Raw genomic sequence first — 21,236 nt, forward strand, 5'->3', positions numbered from 1 at the left:
CAAAATACAAGATCTGGTCGGGCACTGCTTTTTTACTGCGTTATGTCTAATGTCCAGTGCACCAGAGTTCCTGAACCTTCAAGAGTACACCTTTACTGGTTAACTTCACTCATCCAAGAGCATCTAAAACTAAATGGAACCATCTGACACTAATAAGCAGTATAACGTGACTGAGAGAACTGAACTACCAGTGCTGAATGACAGTGAATCATGATACAATTCTGTAAGCACTGACACCCCTGCATCTGAAGAAAAGGGACTGTGCATGGGAGAAAAAATATAAAGATAGGGATTGAGGTGAGCGAGTGTAGCATCCTTAAATGAAGTTCCACTCATAAAAGATTATGTTTGCTGAGTTCTTTATTACAGCCCCCCGCACACAGGAACAACACCTCCAACGCTGACAGTCTCCATAGCAAAACTGTCCTAAGATAGAATTTGCATACACAACACATTCTACAATCTAGAACTATATGACCCATTGATTCATCTTAAAGCCACATACTACACAATCCCCCTTCTTTAAAGAAAACAAAACAAAAAAAAACAATCTAATTTAAAATCTAAATATCATTAACTACAATCAAACATTTCTAGCGATTTTGGTTTTTTAACAATTCTACCACTAGAAGTTTTAACAATATTTTCATCGCAAGATAGTTGTGGTATAATAGGATCTTGAACATTTGAACATCATGAGACTTGTCACCCAAAGATAAATTTTCATCAAATGGGACCACAGGTACAGGGACACTGTCTGGAGAAACAATACAATCTTGTGAAACTTCCAAATCAACATCAGAAGATATTCTTCGATTTACACTTTCATCATTTGAATTGGAATCATCAATATGTTGTGAAAATTTACACGTATCTAACCACCAAAAATTCTTTTATTTGTCACGCTCTTCTGACTCAGAGTTATATGAAACTGGTGCCAGGCGACTACAATGCCAAACTTCACCATTTTGAAGTAAAGCAGTGTTATTCATAACCTTGACAACCAGTTTGGGTTCACTAAACCTGCTTTCAGTCTTTGAAACTTTCCTAGCGTTTTTTATTCTAACCCATTGACCACTATGTAAATTAACTTATTTAGTGCCATGTTTTAAATCATAATATGATTTGTTTTTCATCTGAGATTCTTTAATATTCTCTCTCACAATAGGTATATCACACAAAACCATTCCACTTTTATTTAACCAACCTGGATTAATTTTTGAATGGGGAATCCTACCTCTCATTAAGGAAAAAGGACTTTTACTAGTAGTACCATGAATAGTACTTCTATAAGCCCAAAGGAGTTTTTTCAATTCTTCTTCCCAGGATAAGTCACCTTTGTTAGCAAGTTGTATGACTCCCTTAATACTGCGGTTAGCTCTCTCAACAATACCATTGCCACTAGGATGATATAATGCTGTGAATCTCTGTTGAATCCCAGAAGCACTCAAATAATTTTTCATCTCACAGGATTTGAACTGTACTCCATTATCAGATAGGATGAATTTAGGGGAACCTTCTCTAGAAGCTAGAAGAGCGAGTCAGGTGATAGAGAAGGATAGAAAAAGGGAGAGGCTTGGGATGGAGAAGGTGACATATTGGGCACGAAGAAAGGTTACTATGCTCTGTGAGATGCCTCACAATCTGATGGTGGTTAACCATTGTAGCACAAGCCCACACCTCAACCCACAACACCTAGGCACAAAAATTTGTAAATCCAGCCCTGTTGGGAGCCAGTTGCATTGTAAGTTCAAACGTGGCAGTGCCAGTCTGCCTCAGTAACGCTCACATAAAAAACAACTAATGTGATAGTGCAGGTCTGTGGCAGAAGGTTGAAGAGCTAGTGGACAAAGGAGAGTAACGCACTCAAGTGGTCACAGCCTAGAGTTAAGAGGATGCAGAAGAAACCCCCACATTCACAGGGGCCCCCATAAATGGGAGCAGCCTTGAGTTGCGAGGCCATGGAAAGAACACTCGCAGTGGGCAAGAGTTTTTATGACGGCTGGCGTTCATGACTGGGTATGGACATCAACAGAAAGGCTAATAGGAAATGAGTCCATTACTTACTGATAATGGCATTACTTCTAGTCCTACTCCCTCACCAAGAAGGACGGCGAGGGTGGGACGGGCGGTAATGTTCTCAAAGGAGTAACATTAATGGATAAACCAGTAAGGAAACACACTTGATGTGCAAACAATAGGAAAGCAGGAGCAGAATTACACAAAACAGATGTGAAGAAAATATAATCAGAGAAAAAGAACTAAAAGACTGTAAAAATGTATAAACATTTGCGACGAGTAGACGGGGCAATAACTCTCACCAAAAAAAGTGAGCAAGCACGATTTTCAAAAGATGCACATCGAGGTAAAAAACAAACATGGCAGCACAGGTCTGTATCAGTAACTCTCACATAAACAAACAATTAATCTGATAGTGCTGTTCTGATGCAGGAAATTGAAAAGCTAGTGCACAAAGGACAGCAACACACTCAAGAGGGTGCAGACTCAAGTTGAGAGGATGCAGAAGAAACCCCCCCACTAACTTACAGAAATAATCAGACAGTGAACAAGAATTAAAAGACCGTAATATATTTATTTTTTATTACACTCACTAAAAATGTGTAACTAATAATCAGACAGAGATAAATAACTAAAAGACTGTAAAAAATATACAAATGTAAAAATATAATTTTATTTGAAAATAAACAAAGTATGTCACAAGATAAACGCAAAGCCAAAGAAAAATACCAAAAGGTAATACTTAAGACCAAGGAAACATTCCATTGTGAAACTAGACGACAATCATAAGAAGTGAGGAAGAAACAGTTCCAGCCTCAGTATTTCGCCACTTACTTCTTCACCATTACTTTTTCAACCCAGTATGGTGTCAGAAGACAATTGTTTGATATGTCCAGCTATTGTGCCCACAGAATAGTACGGGTCATCGCAATCCTGGTCACCTTGATCACGTGGAGGCCAGTATATTTACACTTTTTATTTATCACAAGTTGTTGCAGAGTGACCTTATACCATTTAGGCCCTGGAATCCCTGTATGGGACCATAGTTGGGTAGAAACATGCTGACCCCCAATAGAGATATGATATATTAATCCCAAGTCCTCTTTTTAAAGTCTATCCTATAGGCGACTCAATAAAGTCTACGTTGTCCGCTGGAGATAGTTTTACCTATCACTATAACACTGGTCTCTGCACTCTGCCCCTCACCACACCTGCACCATCGCTCATCCTTGCAAAACACCTCAGCTCCTCCCATTAGGGGAGTTGTAGGCCACACCATGGACCTTGCAGTGCAGGTGTGCGGAGGGAACCCAATGATGAAGCATGTCACCTTCGGGTGAGTCAGGGTTCTTGTCCTAAAAAGATCTCTTTTCTGGCAGCAGTGTTACACGCTATCACGGGTAAAACATACAAGACCAAATTTTGATATGCGAGATAAAATGTGCTCCTCTGTACACACAACCAAACGTACATTATGTGAGTTTTCTGTTGTTAACAGCCCATCAGCCCGCTTCTTGCGCTCCCATGTGCTCTCACCCCCTCTCCCCCAACAAACAACTCGGCACCATCGAGGGGAGTGTGGCGAGTGCAGAGAAGTGCTCAGGGGCCAGGCACCGCTCTGATGCATCCAGCCGGGGGCTGCGATCTGAACACAGAGGGGCCCTGCCGCCTCATGTTATTCCCCAGCAGCGAGGGGCCACATGTCCTCCTGCCCAGGGCGGGGCCTGGCAGGGGGCGGCTCCGAGTCGGAGCGTCAGACTCAGAGTCACACCAGGCCAGCGCCTGTCAGCGGAGACATTAAACTAAAGATACAATAACAAGGCGAGAGCCGCCTGCAGGGGGGGCTCGGGGGTGTCCCAAGCTCTGGGCCCCTTACCAGGCTCGCCTCCTCTCCCCGGTCTGTACCTCTCCGCAGCAGTCCCGCCTGGCTCAAGGCCCGCGTGAAGGGCGAGCAGAGTACGCAGAGCCCGGGCTGGGGCAGGCGCTCCTCCGACAGACACCCCCTCCGACAGACACCAGGCGTCCCGGCAGCATGCACGAGGAGAGAGCTGTCTCGCTGCCACTGTGAGTCCACCGCGCATGCTCAGATCACAGACACAACTGCTGCGTAAAAACAATGACACACGACTGTACCGTAGGTTCGGAACAACAAAAACTTACACTGCGCACGCTCACAGCACTTACTGCCAACTGCTGCGAATGCTCGGGACATCAAACAGAAAACTAGTAACACTACGCATGCTCAGAGCACAGAGAGACGACGATTCAGAAGCGCGGAACTTTAAAACTGACACTGCGCATGCTCAGTGCACAGACTCACTACTGGTGCTCAAGCTTAGAGACACTCCTACTACTGCGCATGCTCAGAGCACGGATACTGTACAAGATATCTAACATATGGAGAAAAATACTCCCATATGAGACTAGTGCGCATCTGTGGAGCGCGGACACGCAGAGCAGGTTATGAAACGTGAAAGATCAGTGCACGTGGCGTGCGAATGCGCAGAGTATAGACACTACTAGAAGGTTTCCTTATGACTTCTGTGTGAGCGCGTGATTCGTATCTGAACATGCTTCGTTTCCCAACATGTTATTGTTGTCGAGTCTTGCCCATGAGCAACTTCTGTTTTCCTGAAACATGCTTATTTTTCAAACAGGCGCAGGTGATTAGTATCTTTTGTTGGCGCATGCGCAGTAGGAGCATCCTTTCATCCCTGCCCCTTCTGAGGTAAATTATATCTTCTGAGCAGTGGCAAGGCAGCCGTGTCTCAGCGTGTTCCACATCCCGGAAGGCTCGTCGGTTCTCTGGGATTTTCTCGGTAAAGCATCTTCTTCCTGCTTCGACTGCGGGTACCACACCTGTGCTGCACCTGGTCACTGCCACAGATCACACCTGGACTGTCCATGCTCACAGACAGATCACTGCAGAAGGATACACCCACTGTCACTTGGGAGGATGTCCCAGCAGGAGTCAGACGAGGTACGTTGTGTCCTCAGCAGGTTTTTGTCTGGCAGCACCTAATAATCTACAGATTCTTAGCACAATTCTATTTTCAAGGTACACTCCTTTTTTTAAATGTTATTATTTATTTTATTTTTAGTCAATTTTTGTAGTGCAGGCACTGCCTGGAGGCATCAGAGCACTTTACATTAAGGCAGAACATGTCCATAACAAATAGAAAAATGCATTGACAGTTGTATAATACAGAATTTCTGATATTTAGTTCCCCAGCCCGTAGGTAAATAGTGACGTTTCTCTGCCTGTGTTGTGGCAGCTGGCTGAATAGTACAGAATCTCTGCTGTTCCCTCCATTTCCTAAATACATCCATACATATATACTAAGCTTTGCCTTTCTTTTGCTCACCTGCTGGCTGAATAGTACAGAATTCCTGCTATTTTCCCGCCCACTGGCTTAATATTTATCAGAGCACCAGTTTTACCTCTGTAAGATTGATTCCTCCACCTCGGGCACTTTCATAGTGCCGCCGGCCCCCAGAATCCCCGTCCTGAAGAGACCCGTATCACGAGAGGGCCGAAACGTCGTCGACAACTGCAAAGGGAGAGACCCAGCAAACTAGAAGTTGCTTATGAACAAATGATTGTGTTAGATATGCAAAGGGCTCCCCTTTAATTATCAATAACCATCGCCTTCTTTCTTATTAGCACTACGTATATTGCACTGTTCTGGTTATGGTCACTTCACTGGGGTCACAAAGTCACGTCCTAATGTGGAAATTATTTTTATGTCTTCTTACTCTAAAAGTTGTCTATGCTAGATAAATAATACTCACTTCGGCTGAAGTGGGTACAGCAAAAATATTTTTTTCTGTGGGCTTTCTACAAAAGATTTTTACAAAAGTGATACACCTAATTGAAAAACATGGTTTGATTCTCCATTTTATGTCTTCTCTGTTTAAATCACGCAAGAAATACTACACTTTGCAAAAATTGAATTAATTGGTTCAAATGAGTTCCTTGTGAACATTGTTTCTGCTCGAATAGCAATACCCAGTTCGCAAGGGCATATGGGCCACTCTTGTTTTTTGTGATAATCGCTTGCTAAATAGATCATTCTTTCTACAGTTTGACCGGCAGGACTTGCACTGCCAAAAGCTAATTTTCTCCAGTGGACATTGTCAAGACAAGACATCTGTCTGGAACTCAAGAAAAAGAAACATAGTTGACAAGTTTCCCTAGTTCATTCATGACTAGTTAGTCCGGCCCTGTTTTTTTCATAGAATTCTCGGACTTGTAGTCCTGGTTTTATACTGTGTTAACTGAAAGTACCAGAATTCTAAGAAATAACTGACATAGCTAGTCCTGCCTGGACCTGGGAAACTTGGCAGCTATTGAGAGAATGTCATTGGAAGTAGGGCATATCTCAGCACAAGAAGAACACATTATAGATGCATAACAGATGCACACAAATCTAGGTATTCCACACCCATTCCTACACCATCTAGGAGGGCTTCAGGCACCATTTTTGCCAAGCAATATTCATATTTTAAAAAAGATCATGCACTGTCTTGTAGCACATACTCACTGGTTGCCTTCCCTCCTGTGCATGCTGAGATTCTGCTCAGCTTCTCTCCTCCTCAGCATCTTCACTTGCCTGTTGTTAACATAACACAGACAACATAGCTCCTTTAACAGATGAATCTCTAATATCCATAAATCCACAATTAGCAACAAAGCAAAATCACCTTAGCTACAGTTTTCCCTCTAGAGCACAATCGTCTTTGTCTGTCTCTGAACCGGTAGAATTTTAATGAAAGGAACACAGACATTTGTCCAGGTTGATAAGCAGGTTTATACGGGATCACTGTAACATGGGCTACGCAGCATCATATCCAATTTTGAGGAACTTTCATTAAGTCTTTTATACACAAAAACTACAAAGGCGTGTTTATGCATATCCTATCATGATAACAGAAAAATAATATTTCTTCAACATTATGATCAGAAGATGGAAGAATTGCGCAAGTATTAAGCTTACAACCAATCCGAGTACAATAATATCTTGTGATACAAGCGTGATACAATATGGCGTCTGGTGTGATTTCCACATTCCAACTGCAGGTGCGTCAGCAGACAGTATTAGCACAAACCTGTCTAATCAAATTTAGGCACTTTCTCTTAGCTATGTGGCTATCAATATAGGTGGCCATTGCTGGGCACGTGAGGAAATGCATGTCACATGAGATTTCCTTGAGCAAGCCTTGCATTACACGCTTTTTAGCTGGGCACATTAGTTTATTCCAGGTCATCAGATCTCTGTGCATTTCGTGATCCCTGTCATTGTTGAGTATCCCAGGACAAAACAAACAAAATGGACTCCAGACAGAACCAAATGGATTCCACAAACCCATGTCAGAAGAAGTTAAAACAGCTGGCTGAAAAATCCGCAGCCCCTGTGGTAACCTGGCCTGTGATATTAATGAAAGTGTTTGCATCCCTAACATCAACCAACATAATTCATGCTTCGGTTGTTCCGTTCCTGACTTATTGAAGCATGCAGACATCACCCTTCCTCTCTGAGTAACTTATAGCAGACACCTTTCATTTCAAACCTTCCATATCCAAGCACAAATCATGAAAAGAGAAGTCAGCAGGCATTTGCAAGAGTATGTGGATGAGAACCTCACTCTTAATGATTATGTTTTGGGAGTGGAGGCTGGGCTCTGCTGAATTATTACATATAATACCACACACAAGGTCTCTAAAGGAGCATACAACCTACCAACAACGTACTGCTCCCAAATTATTAGTCTCACACACTATTGTACATTTGGTAATACGAGGAAGGAGCACTTTGCTGTTAGGACTAGAGCCGTCACTCACTCAAAGGTGACATGCTTCATCAGTGGGTTCCCTCCTCACACAAGGACCGCAAGCTAAGTTGGGTGGGCTACAACTTCTGAGTGTCAGACCAGGAGGAGCGGAGGTGTTTTGATGAGCGAAATAATGATGTTAATGAGTGAGGGGCAGAGTGCATAAAGGAACCTACAGTGTCAATAAAACTATCTCCTGGTGGGCAAAAAACTTTTATCCTGATGCCCCCATCGGTAAGGGTTAAAAGGGTGTAAGAACGGGGGTAAAAACTCAATGTCAGAACCCCACTCAAGTTGGACAGAATTGGAAGAAAGCCAGCATGCATGTCAGGGTTGGGCTTAAAAGAATAAAAAGTAACCTAACTAAAAGAGTAAGAAATTCCAAGATAGGTGCTGGAAAGCTACAAACACCTTGGCATTCTAAGTGCTGCATTGATGAAGGCAGAATTAGAATGTCAAGCAGGTGCTACCTCTGAGCTGCGCAATTCACAGAAGAATAAAAAATTTGCTAGTATTCGCGCCAAGAATTTTCATTTCTATTAAGGACAAGAAGGCGAGGATTATGCTTTCTCTCTCTTCACTGCAAAACAAACAGCAGCCAATAAGATTTTTTTTTACATTATAAACTAACATTCCCAGAATGCTTAGCGTGTGTTCCATAACAACCATAGAGACTAGCCCTAAATATGAGTCTTGTCACATGAACACTTCCTCTTTCTTTGCCCAACGAGCAGTGTCCAAACTTAAAGTGTTCATTATCCACAGAAGATTTTGAAAACACTGAACATCAACTGGAACTTTGAAACAGATAGGTCTATAGTTCTCCTGGAGACTGTAGATCAAGTCGTCCCTTAAGCTCCAAATGATTGATCATTTGCCTTTCTGGTCGGCACCTGAAATAGAAGTGAGACTCGTATTAACTGCCATAAACCTTTGTCTTAGGGAGGGTGAAAACATGGCATTAACAATATTAATTGCAATGTGGGCGCTATAATCCTTGCCTCCGTGTCCTTAATAGAATTGACAATTCTTGGCTCGAACGCTAGCAGATTTATTATTCTATTACAGGACCGGAGTCTTCGGATTATGCTAATTTAACGCATATCTAGAACCACAGAAGCAACATCGCCCACAAGTTTGTAATAAAACTGCTTAAATGTAGAACTAGACGACCAGTCAGCCGCTTTCATGATATCATGGATACTGGTACCAAGCATAAAAGACTTTGAAGCCATGGCGCCTCTGACCGAGTGCGCTCCAAACAACTCTGTGTCAATGGCCGCCTCTGACATAACATATCTGAGCAACCTGGCAATTGTAGCAGAGGTAACGGGCTTAAATGGTTTCTGTAAAGCTATTAACAATCTTGAACATCCTACCGGCCGGATAGGCCGGGTACATTCTTCGTATGCTTTGAGGCAGTTTACTACACACAATTTAGCATTCAAGAGAAAAGCATTGTTATCGATAGATTTAGAGAAGGTTTTAGTACGTGCCGTAATCACAAAAGACACTCCTTCAGTAGAAAATATCCTACCTTCTAAATCAAAAACTCTAACATCAGAAACACGTCTAAAAGCGGATAAACATTGGAGCATAGCCAGCTTAGCGGACAATTGTTTCCTTGATAAACTTACATTATCAGGCCTGTTGTCAAACAGATTTAACACTTTAGAAACATCCCATAAAGAAGAATACTTAGCCTTAGGTGGATTCGCCACGCGTATTCCCTTTAGGAGTTTACAAATCACTGGGTGCATACCCACCGGTCTGCCGTCTATTTGCGTATGTCCTGCCGAGATGGCCGACCGGAAGTTATTGACCGATCTATATGACAAACCATCTGCTGCCTTTTTGGAAAGAAAATTCACAATTTGGGAGAGTTCTGCCTCCACAGGATCCAGGTGTCTCTCCAGGCACCAACTGAACCATGCTCTTCACTCGGAAGAGTAACGTTTTCTGGTAGGAGGAGCCCAGGCCTGATGGATGAACTCTGAAGCTTCCTTCGAAAGTCCTGGCAATGACCACTGTTGCCTAAAAGCCACCAGGCCATCAGGTGCAATTGCTCCTCGAGAACTAGAGGATGCAACTCCCCCTGAGGGCCCTGGAGCATCGTCGGAAAACACGGAAGAAGGAGAGTGAAGTCGCACGTTAGCTCCAGCAGTACTGGGAACCAAGATTGCAACTTCCAGACTGGAGTGATCAACACAACCTCCGCAGATTGCAGAGTAATCTGATTGACCACCCTGGGGATTAGGACAAAAGGTGGAAATGCATAATTGCGGAATGTCGACCAATTCTGTGTGAAAGCATCCGTGGCCGTCGCCAACGGATCTGGTCTCCAACTGAAGAATGTCTCCAACTGACGATTCAGTCTGGATGCAAACAGATCTATATGGAACGGACCCCAAATTGACGGAGTCATCTGGAAGAGCAACGGATGAAGCTTCCAGTCCCTGTAATCCTTCAAATGACGAGAATTCCAGTCTGCTGTTGCATTGTCTTGCCCAGGAAGGTATTCCGCTACCACCGTTATTTGGTGAGCTAGGCAGTAATGCCAGAAGTCTTTGGCGATCTCCGCGAACAACTGGGATCTGGTGCCCCCCAATTTGTTTATATATCTCACTGCTGAGATGTTGTCCATCCGTAAAAGAATACAGCAAGATACCTTCTTGGGGGAGAGTGTGCGAATCGCAAACAATTCCGCCAGGAGCTCGAGACAATTGATCTGTAACTCCAATTCCTCAGGCGACCATCTGCCCCCTGTCGTGATGGTCCCACAACGGGCTCCCCAGCCTGACCGACTGACGTCCGATTCTATCACTATCTCCAGGCGAGATCCGAAGATTGCTCGTCCGTTCCAGGCTTCTACATGGGCTAACCACCACTTGATCTCTTCTCGGACTTCCTCCATGAGGGGGATTTGGTCTGAGTAAGAGAGGCCCTTCTGGAGTTGCCATATCTTGAGGCATTGAAGAGCTCGATAATGAAGCGGTCTGGGAAATATCGCCTGTATGGCGGAGGCTAACAGATCCACTAACCGTGCAATCGCTCGAAGGGACATAATCTGGGAGTCTAGAGTCTTCCGCAGTTCCCTTTTGAGATCTTTCAATTTGTGTTTGGGTAAAAGGACTTTGGATGATTGGGAGTTGATTACAGATCCCAGAAATTCCAGAGACTGGTTTAGAATCAGAACCAATTTGGTGTTGTTTATCACAAACCCCAGGTTCTCCAAGAGCGTCATCGTCTTGGGTAGATGTTGGGTCGTTAATTCGTCGGAGGGAGCGATGATTAATATATCGTCGAGATAAATTATCAGGCGAATACCCTGCTCCCGGAGGAGCGCGATCGCTGGTTTCATCAACTTGGTAAAACACCTAGGAGATGAGGAAAGAATGAAAGGCAGGACCAAGTATTCTAGTTGTCTGTCTCGCCATAGGAACTGTAAGAACCTCCGATGTGGAGGAAAAATTGGAACCGTCAGGTAAGCTTCTTTGAGATCTAAGCGGACCAACCAGACCCCTTGTCTCAAAATGTTTGCTAAAAGATGGATTCCTTCCATCTTGAAATGCCTGTACAGGACAAAACAGTTGAATTCTTTCAGATTGAGAACTAGACGGTAACCTCTGCCTCTCTTCTGAACTAAGAAGACGTTGCTGCAGAAACCCCCTGGTTTGTCCTCGCAGTAGGCCACCGCATGTTTTTGGAGCAATTATTCTATTTCTTGATCTATAAAAGTCATCTCTTGTTGGGAAAAATTCAGAGGGGGAGGGAAAACACTTTGGGATGGTGTTTGGTAGAAATCTATGCAGAAATCCTGCACCGTGTGTAGTACCCAGGAGTCCTGAGTTATTTGTGACCAATTGTGCAGAAAATGTCAAACCCGTCCCCCCATAGGACATAATAATAGAGACATTGGGCTTACCTGCTGTAATCTGGGGTTGGAAATCCCCTCTTTGTCCGCCACGATGGAATCTACGCCGGTTTTGGCGTCTGGAGGGGTAAACGGTGCCACCTCTGGTGGAGTCTTGGAAATCCCCTCAACCACGGCCATATCCTCATCTGGTAAGGCCTTGATGGTAATGACGGCCTGGCGAGCGGCCCCTGCCTCGCCCGGCCCGTCCAACAAGGCCAGTTTGAAATACTCGCTTAATGCTGGTCTGGGCCTGATCCAGGGAGGTGAAGGTCCCCACATACTCAGAGACATCTTTTACAAATTTATCTCCGAATAGCATTCCTTCCGCCAGAGGACCTGGTTCTGCTGCCGCAAGTTCTGTCAGATTGTTATCCATTCGCATAAGTAGCGATTTCCTCCACTCGGCGGAGATGGCACAGTTTGCGTTTCCATCCCGCGAGAATGTCGGGATCGATAGGCGCCCCAGTTTCCTTGGCTACCAGCTCCAAAATGTTTGCTAGAGGACCAGCGGTGTCCAAGAGTTTGTCTTGGCATCTGCGCCAGGCTCTATTGATGCCTGTATTAGGATCCTTGGCAAATTTTTTTAGAAATGCCAACATGTTGGGATCTATATCTGGCATTTCCTCCACCTTGTCCGGAACTTCTGGATGTGGACATTCAGATCTTAGCCTATTTCGAACCTCTCTATCAAAGCTACTTCTGAGGTTTTGATGCAGATAATCTGAGACCTCCAGAGGAGGGGCCCAGTCTGACGATCTAGGACGGATAATGTCCAGTGGGTTAAAATCAAAGGGGGGTCGTAGACTGGTACATGGAAGCCGACTGGGGTTCGCTAGAACGCCTCTTAGCCTTCTTCTTTTTAGGGGAGGTGGTCTTCCCTGTGGAGTCAGTATCTGTATCTGTCGTTGTGTTGTAAATCCTGCTGGACGAAGAATTACCAGGTCCTGCTGCCTCTGAGTACTGTTGGTCACTTGTGGAAGGCTGGGGTAATTTAGTTAAAGCCTGAGCGTGCGGCCAACTCAATGTCGTGGTCAAAGATTTGGGTTTTGCGCCAAAGGGGCCTGCAGCAGGTTCTTAGGTAAGCATTCCGTGCTTTTTAGCGAATTTTTCAAGCTGTGCAGTAATCGGCTTGATGGCAACCACAAGCGCTTTATTGACGGTCTGGGGAACCGCTACTTCAACTGCTCTACATACAGATTGTTGCACAGATGCATCCAAGGCATCCATAAGGTTGTCTTCCAGGAGGGGTGCATGCTCCTCCTCATCGTACCCGTATTCATCCTCCTCAAAATAGTCCCAGTCTTCCATCGCAATAATACTAATAATAACTAAATGCGAGGTAGACTAAATGAGATGCAATATGCTTAATTCCAAAGCCACCCTGCGTGCAAAGTATGTAAAATACAAAACTGCTCCTCAGCAAAGCTGTAGTCACGATTATGCAGCCCACTAGAGGCGTCACCAGCCAAAAATATATGTATAAAAGCCTGCACACGGCTTGGGCCTTCCAAATTCCCACCAGCCCTGGATAGGCGTCAGCAACGGGGCCAAGGAGACAACCAGTGCTCACTAATGCCTTTGAAATGAGCGCGCAAGGAGGAAAAACAGAGTTTGGGCATCACGGAGCCCAAAAGGAGCACGATTGGGCTACGCGTGCCCAACTGGAGGAATGAACGCGGGCCCGAATGAGGGAAGGCGCCGCGGCCGCAAATGTGACTTGCGGGAGATTTGGACCAGGGACACCAAGGCAGTTGGATGGAGACGAGCGACGGAAAGGCAGCGCTCGTCACCGTTCGACTACCCAACACGCGAGCGCTGCAGTGCTGACTCCGTGAGGCAGAGACCTCACCAAGGCACATTATGCACAAATCATAGTTAAAACATGCACACATGTAACAGCGTTCGTCAAGAATACACTTTTCAAGCGATACATTTGCAAATACAATGAGAAATAATGGCATAAGCAAATGAGGCACTTAACTCAGCAGCGAGCAGCAAAGAAAGGAGTAGTGCTCATGTGACAAAACTCCTATATAGATTGAAAAACAACAGTTGATGGATAGAATGCAGAACAATGTCATACATTCACCCCAGTACAGAGATCTGGGCCTAAATCCATCGTTTTTTTGCTCACCATGCCGTTCCAGTTTGAACCCAGCCATATGCAAATCAGTCTTGACCCTGTGCCTCATGGGAACAGTCCAGCCCGAACTGCCAGGCCAGGTCCTCCCTGGACCGGAAACAAGCATCCTAGGACCGGTTTCAGGGTTTCACCCCTCTTCAGCCAGGATAGCTTGATTCCAGTGGCATGGAGAGCACGGGACCCACGTCTGGGCATACCTGGAGCACTTAGGGCGAGAAAGCAAAAGACACACAATTGATGGACGGAATGCAGAACAAATCAAAACATTCACCCCCAGTCAAGAGATCTGGGTTAAATCCATCATTCTTTTGCTCACCATGCCACCCCAGTTTAGACCTGGCCATATGCAAATCAATCTTGACCCTGTGCCTAATGGAAAGAGTCCAGCCCGAATTGCCAGGTCAGGTCCTCCCTGGACCGGAAACAAGCATCCTAGGACCGGTTTCAGGGTTTCACCCCTCTTCAGCCAGGATAGCTTGATTCCAGTGGCACAGTGAGCCCAGGACCCACGTCTGGGCATACCTGGCGCACTTAGGGTGAGAAAGCAAAAGACACACATTGATGGACGGAATGAAGAACAAATCAAAACATTCACCCCCAGTCAAGAGATCTGGGTTAAATCCATCATTCTTTTACTCACCATGCCACCCCAGTTTAGACCTGGCCATATGCAAATCAGTCTTGACCCTATGCCTAATGGGAACAGTCCAGCCCGAACTGCCAAGCCAGGTCCTCCCTGGACCGGAAACAAGCATCCTAGGACCGGTTTCAGGGTTTCACCCCTCTTCAGCCAGTATAGCTTGATTCCAGTGGACATTTCTCCCTCTACATATTTGACCTTGTAATGTGGGCTAGAACTTCACATTTTTTCAAGAACCTAGTTATCCGGGCACTAACTAGGCGTCCAAACAGGCCCTGGTCTTCACTATAGAAAATTGTCGTCAGTTTAGTGTTGCTTTTTTTGCACCTGATAGTGCTCTTGTGTTCCACTATTCTGGTCCTCACTTTCTGGGTAGTCACCCCTACATACAATAGTCCACACAGACATATAATAAGGTAGATGATGCCACATGAGTTACAGTTTGTATGTTTGTGTGTCGCCCATGTTGTCTTAAGTCCTATATCAATCTGTGTCATAGGTTGAGTTAGAACACAGACGGAACACATTCCACACGGAAAGTGTCCTTCTGTATGTGTACCCGTCCATAATCCTTGTTGAGTTTCATTCTGCTTTCTAATATGTGGTCTTGTATGGGCCAAAATATCTCTGATGTTGCTACATTGTTTCAGGGCAAAAATGGGCCACTCCCTAGATTTAGCTCTGATATTCAGAATATGCCAGATCTCGTTAATTGCTTTCTTGACTGTATCTGTAAGATGACTGTATGTGTTGGCACATACCTGTCTCTCTGTCTTGGGTTTCTTATACGTTTATAAGAGGGCCTCCCTGTTGTTGTTATGGGCTCTCTTAGCTGCTCAGCGGATCTGGTCTCTTGGGTATTGTTTTACTGTAAGATTTTTGCTCAAATTTCTCTACCTCAGTACAGTTTCTTCTGAGTTTCAGAAACTGTCCTATGGGGAGATTGTTCAACATGGCTCTTGGTTGGAAACATTTATAACAGAGTAACGAGTTGCGAGCCATGGGTTTCTGTTGTAGTTCTTTGTAGATACCCCATTCTTTTGGAAACAGAAATAGATCCAAGAATGGAAGTTTGGTTTTACTGAGTTCTCAGATTTGTATTTAGATTATCGAGCCAGTCAGAAAAAGTATCCAAAGACAAATGATCACCCTCCCAGATGATCAAGATGTCATCAATATATCTTTTCCACATTTTGAGGTTCATCTGGAAGGGATTATCTGTAGAATAGTTGTATGGGGTCTCAACCGAATGCATATACAGAGTTGCCATGCTTGGAGCACAGGTAGGGCCCATGGATGTCCCTGTTACTTGCCAATACAGTGGAGTTTGGAAGGAGAAAAACATTCTCTTTCATAGCGATCGTGGCACATTCCATTACAAATTAAGTCAGGGTCAGATCCTCTCTAGTTTGTTGTTCCAACAGAAACTTCACTGTGTTTAGAGTGTCGTCTTGCGGAATATTCATGTATAATGCCTCAACATCATATGACACTAGAAAATGTAACTCTGGATCAAATTGAACTGTTGAGAGAAAGGATAAACTGTGTTTGGTATCCTGTAAGTATGATTGCTTCTCAGTTACTAATGGTCTTAAGAACCAGTCCACAAATTATGAAAAAGGTTCTGAAAGAGACTCCATGCCAGAGACAATGGGTCTACCTAGTGGAGGTGTCTGTTGTTTGAGGATCTTTGATAGAACATATGAAGCTGGAATTCTTGGATGGGTGTTAACAATAAATTTAGCTTCACTTTTTGTGATCCAACATGATTGTTGCCTCTATCTACTGTGATTCTTTTTTGTAATCTAGGAGTTGAATCCTTTTGTATAGGCTAATAGATTTTTGATATTACTCAGTTGTTGTAGGCATTCCTCTTGGTAGGTTTGGGTATCTAGAATTACAGTAGCTACACCTTTGTCGCAGGCTTAATGACAATTTATTTGTCAGATCTCAGTTTCTTCAGGCAACGCATCTCATCTTGAGAGAGGTTGAAGAAAGGTTGTTTGTCATGTTTTTTCCTTATCTTCAAAGTCTTTAAGTCCTGCTTTCTCAAATGTCGCCACCTCTGGTGGGACCAGATGTAAAGGTGGTCCCACCTCCACATTCGGAGAACACTTGTCCGACCTGATAACTCACTGTTCACTCTGTGACACCAACAACCTAATTCTAGGTGGCCTCAACCTTCACTGGAATAAGGAAAACAACTCGTTGATCCAAACCCTGAACGAGCTTCTACACAACAACAACCTTACTCAACACTGCGCAGAGGAAACCCACAATGGAGGATCAATCCTGGATGCTATTATTGCCCAACCAGACTCAGTCATGATCGACCACATCCTGCCCGTTGACTGGTCTGACCACCACATCATCTTATTCCACATCAACTAGTGCTCCTAGACCAGCCCCCTATGCAGGTCCCCACTCACTGGGTGAGAAATGTAAGTCAGATTCCCCTGGCTGGCTTGGAGGAAAGGATAAGCTCTCTCCTTCCCAGCTCCACAGAGGTTCTCACCACAATACAACTCACCTCCCACTACAACACAACTATGACTGACATTCTAGATGAAATATTGCCACTGAAACAAAAAAGAGTCAGAAATACTCCATCTAGATCCTGGTTCAACACAGACATTAACTCTGAAAGAAGACAACTAAGAGCTGCTGAAAGACACTGGTGGAACAACCCGTCCTCAATCCTCTGAGACCAACTCAAAGCAATACGCGGGAAGTACAAAAAACACATCAAAGATGAAAAGACTTATTTCTTTTGCAATGCTTTAGACAACGCAAAAAATAGGCCTAAGGAACTCTTCAAACTCATTCGGCATCAAACTTCCAAACCCCCTGCATCAGCAGTTCTGGCCTCCAAAGACCTGTGTGAGAACTTCGCCAACTTCTTCAATGACAAAATCATCAAGATTGAGCTCTCCCTAGACGTCAACCGCAGTCCCCCTTACAGGAGCGCGTCCCCAGGAATAAAAGCTATCACACCCAAGCTCCCCCCAAAACACTGGAAAGCCTTCAACCCCATCTCCGAAGTAGAGATAGCCAAATTGATCTCCACCTCCAAACCCTCATCACACGCCTCGGATCCAAAACCGGTCCAGCTGGCCAAAAAGCTCAATCTCTCCCTAGCCCCTCTCTGGGCCAAGATAATTAACAGCTCCCTTACAATCGGAGTCATACCGGACTGCCTCAAAGTCGGCCAAGTCATTCCATTACTAAAAAAACCTGGCTTAGACACTAATGATCTGAATAACTTCAGACTGGTCTCCAATCTTCCTCTCCTAGCTTAAATCCTGGATAGGTGTGTTCTCCTCCAACTGACTCACCACATAGATAGTGCCAACCTCTTAGACACCCACCAATCAGGTTTCAGAAAAGGCTGCAGCACAGAAACAGCGATCCTCAATGTCATCGACGATTTACATAAATCACTCGACGCAGGCTAATGCTCCCTAGTCATACTCCTGGACTTCGACACGGTGGACCACAACCTACTCATCAAGGTACTTCAAGAAAGGGTAGGTGCAGAAGAGTTGGTCTTAAAGTGGTTATCCTCCTTTCTCCGGAACCGCACCCAAAGAATAAAGATCAGAAACTTCTCATCAGACCTACACCCCGTCAGCAGGGGTGTCCCCCAAGTATCAGTTCTTTCCCCTCAACTGTTCAACATCTACATGAAACCCCTCACCACCATATTCAAAAAGACAAACATTCCCTTCCACCTCTACGCTGACAACACCCAGATCTACCTTGAAACCTCCTCCATAGATGATATTCATAGACTCAACGACACTCTAAGAGAAGTCCAACACTGGCTATCACTAAACCACCTGAAACTCAACAAAGACAAAACGGAAATCCTCCTCATCTCTAACAAAGAGGAGAACCCCCAAATCGTAGAATGGCTCAAAGCAATTGATGCTCCAATCTCACCCTGGTGGATTCCGCAAAATTGCTGGGAATCACCCTTGACCCAAAACTCGACATGACCAAACACATCAAGAACACCACAAAGCTGTGGATCGGTAGGGTCCCCCCCAGGGGAGCTTATGCTGCTGCTTCGACTGTTGGTTGCCTTGTGGATTTGTTTTTTTCGTTTCTTATATAAAAATGAAACCGTTGTGTGGGGTCCGGATGGTGTGGCTGCCGACGCTTCTTTCAACTCCTGTGAGCTCTCTTCTGCCGCAGCGTGTGTTTTACTGCTTGTATTATATGCTCTTCCTGTTTGCTAGCGGCCGGCCTGAAGGTTGTAGGCCCATCTTTGTACATCTTTTGGATTCTGTAATAAACGGTTTAAAAAAAAAAACACCACAAAGAGCGCCGTCCTCAACCTGAAGCTACTCAACAAAATAAAACCCTTCATCCCACCTAATGACCTTAAACAAGCTACTTAATCCCTAGTGCTGTCCAGACTAGAGTACGGGAATGCCTCTCTCACAGGTACAGCAAAATCCCACCTAGCCCCCCTCAGATCAACTCTCAATGCAGCAGCTAGAATGGTCACCGGAGTAAAGAAGTAGGACCACATCTCGCCTGCACTCAGAGAGCTAAAATGGCTCCCAATTGAAATGCGTGCCAATTTCATAATGGCTTGCCTCACGCACAAAGCCCTGCACACAGGGAAACCTGCCTACCTAGCCGCCAAACTCAAGAAGGCCGGTCAGACAAGGAGCCTCAGAAGTTATGACACTCTACTCCTCATCCCGCCGAAAATCCATAAACAAAAAAACGCTTCTCGATCCTTCTCTGGAAATGCGCCCAAAATCTGGAATTCCATCCCAGTCCATATCAGGACTACCCCCTCCTTTATACAATTCAAAAGGCAGCTCAAAGACTTCTTCCTCAACCGTTCACTCCCGAATGGATAGCCGCTGCCGAAACGCTTAAGCTTGCACATTGCAGGACTCAGACACCTCGTCACTAAGACTTCTACCTTATCCCCTTCCTGACCCCTCCCTCCTTCCCCCTCTCCCTAAAGGAGGCTCGGCTCGAGTCAATGTGCTCAATATTGTGATTCTCTCTGTCTTCCTTTCCTGCAATTGTTGTTCAGTGCGCCAAGATTTCCAATTGCGCCATGCATCAATATGTTTACAACTGCCAAACTGTGTGTTTTTACCCATGCTTTGAAGTGCTCCAATACCTTCGGGTCTGGCTAGCGCTATTTAAAACTCTCCAATAAATAAGTAAATAATAAATAAGGTGGGCTCGTTATTTAGTCTTGTATTTGGGAAGGTGTCAATGGTGGTATTCTCTGTTTTGACAAAAAAGAAGGAAAGTCGTATAAGCTCAAAAAAGATCTAGAGGTATTCTCCCATTAAAAAGTTTACCCATATGTCGCAGATGATTTCTGGAGCTGCCTGCTGGAAGACTTGAGTTGCATTAAGGACCTGGCTATGTGACATTAAAAAAAAAACATCTATTTGTACTATATTTCAACCAGTGACTGTTGTCTTTTCACCTGTCTTCCTCCTGTGCACTTCACTGTTGCCCTCTTTCACTTTGCTACCTAATCCTCATCTTGTCAAGCATTACATTTGTTATCTCCCATGTTCCCCTCTCTCTCTACCCCCTTGACTTCCCCCTATCTATCCATCCTTCACTTAACGATTCCGTCTGTTCTACCTACAGCCCATCTTTCTTCATCCTTAGCTCCTTCTATTTTGCTCGGTCTGTCCTCTGTTTCGTGCCTTGCGTCACTTTCTCACGCCTAATTGTGTACTGTTCTTTCTTGTTTATCCCATGGATTCCCTATAAAGAGAGTACCATTCTCCCAAGTTTTTCTATGTACAGCTCACTAACACCTTCTTGGTAGAACCGCTTAGTAGAACTGTACTTTATAAAAAAAAAAAAGTACATAAGTGATTAATATCAGATGTCAGCTGTTCAAGGAGATAAGACCTCGTCAGCGCTCCAAGTTAGAGTGCCACTCTTTCGCAGAGTCAGATGCAGGGGGCGCTCTTTTTCAGTTCTCGTTTGTAAGGAGTGGCATGGACTGCCTCATTCCATAGAGAACATCTCACATGAACTCCTATTTTGGAAGGCTCCTAAGACCTGTCTGTTTGCTTTGGCATAAGGTTTGATTTGGCAATGTGACCCTGGTCGGCTCTAGCGCAAGGACGCTGTCTGAGTAGTGGAGCATTCTAGACATCTTTTCATTTATTCATCAAAAGGCTCCCATCACTTATTTTTGGAGTAGTGTTTTTCATCACCCTTTGAAACCCTCTGAACCTCTATCAGAAGATTTCCTATAGAGGACAAATATGCTGGATTATCAATATAAAACCAATGCTACTTAAGATCTTGATAAAGACCAGCGTCTGACAGTATGTGTAAGTAAATCATGTCCTGATTGTGTGGGGAATGTAACCCACCCTCCAAAAGAAGCATGGAATGGATCGCTTTTGTTTCCGATCATAAATGTGCATTGGAATGCAGCAGGTTTGCATTTCATTGAAGTAAACACGGGCAAGCAGATGAAAAACAATAATAATTCTGGGGCGAACACAAAATACAAGTCTGAGGATCAGTGCATTCATGGAGGTAATGTAATTAGGCCGCACATGCGTATATACAAGCGTACAGCTCAGTAGCGAGTGCTAATCTCAGATATTGTAAATGGGCTTGGAGAGATTAATATTTGGTGATTCACTTTAATTTGCTAAGATGTTTCTGCTAGA

The 21,236-nt window shown here is 44.5% G+C and overlaps 2 protein-coding genes across 3 annotated transcripts in view; one reads left to right on the forward strand and one right to left on the reverse strand.

Annotated features, from left to right (window-relative positions):
* LOC146813475 (uncharacterized) overlaps positions 1 to 21,236 on the reverse strand; it is a 267,150-nt gene that overhangs the window by 38,824 nt on the left and 207,090 nt on the right. The window contains 2 exon segments of the mRNA XM_085615433.1: positions 11,073 to 11,228; positions 11,777 to 12,017. Of these exon segments, the coding sequence (XP_085471559.1) occupies positions 11,073 to 11,228; positions 11,777 to 12,017 (397 nt within the window).
* LOC146813476 (uncharacterized) overlaps positions 4,774 to 21,236 on the forward strand; it is a 57,908-nt gene continuing 41,445 nt past the window's right edge. The window contains exon 1 of one of the 2 annotated variants that reach the window (XM_085620275.1): positions 4,774 to 4,999. In XM_085620275.1, coding sequence (XP_085476401.1) covers positions 4,976 to 4,999 — 24 coding nt within the window. In that variant the 5' untranslated portion in view covers positions 4,774 to 4,975. The remainder of the gene's footprint in view (positions 5,000 to 21,236) is intronic. The other variant, XM_085620276.1, reaches the window with a different exon arrangement.

This window comes from Triturus cristatus, chromosome 7 (genome assembly GCF_964204655.1).
Source record: "Triturus cristatus chromosome 7, aTriCri1.1, whole genome shotgun sequence".
Classification (NCBI taxonomy): Eukaryota; Metazoa; Chordata; class Amphibia; order Caudata; family Salamandridae; genus Triturus; species Triturus cristatus.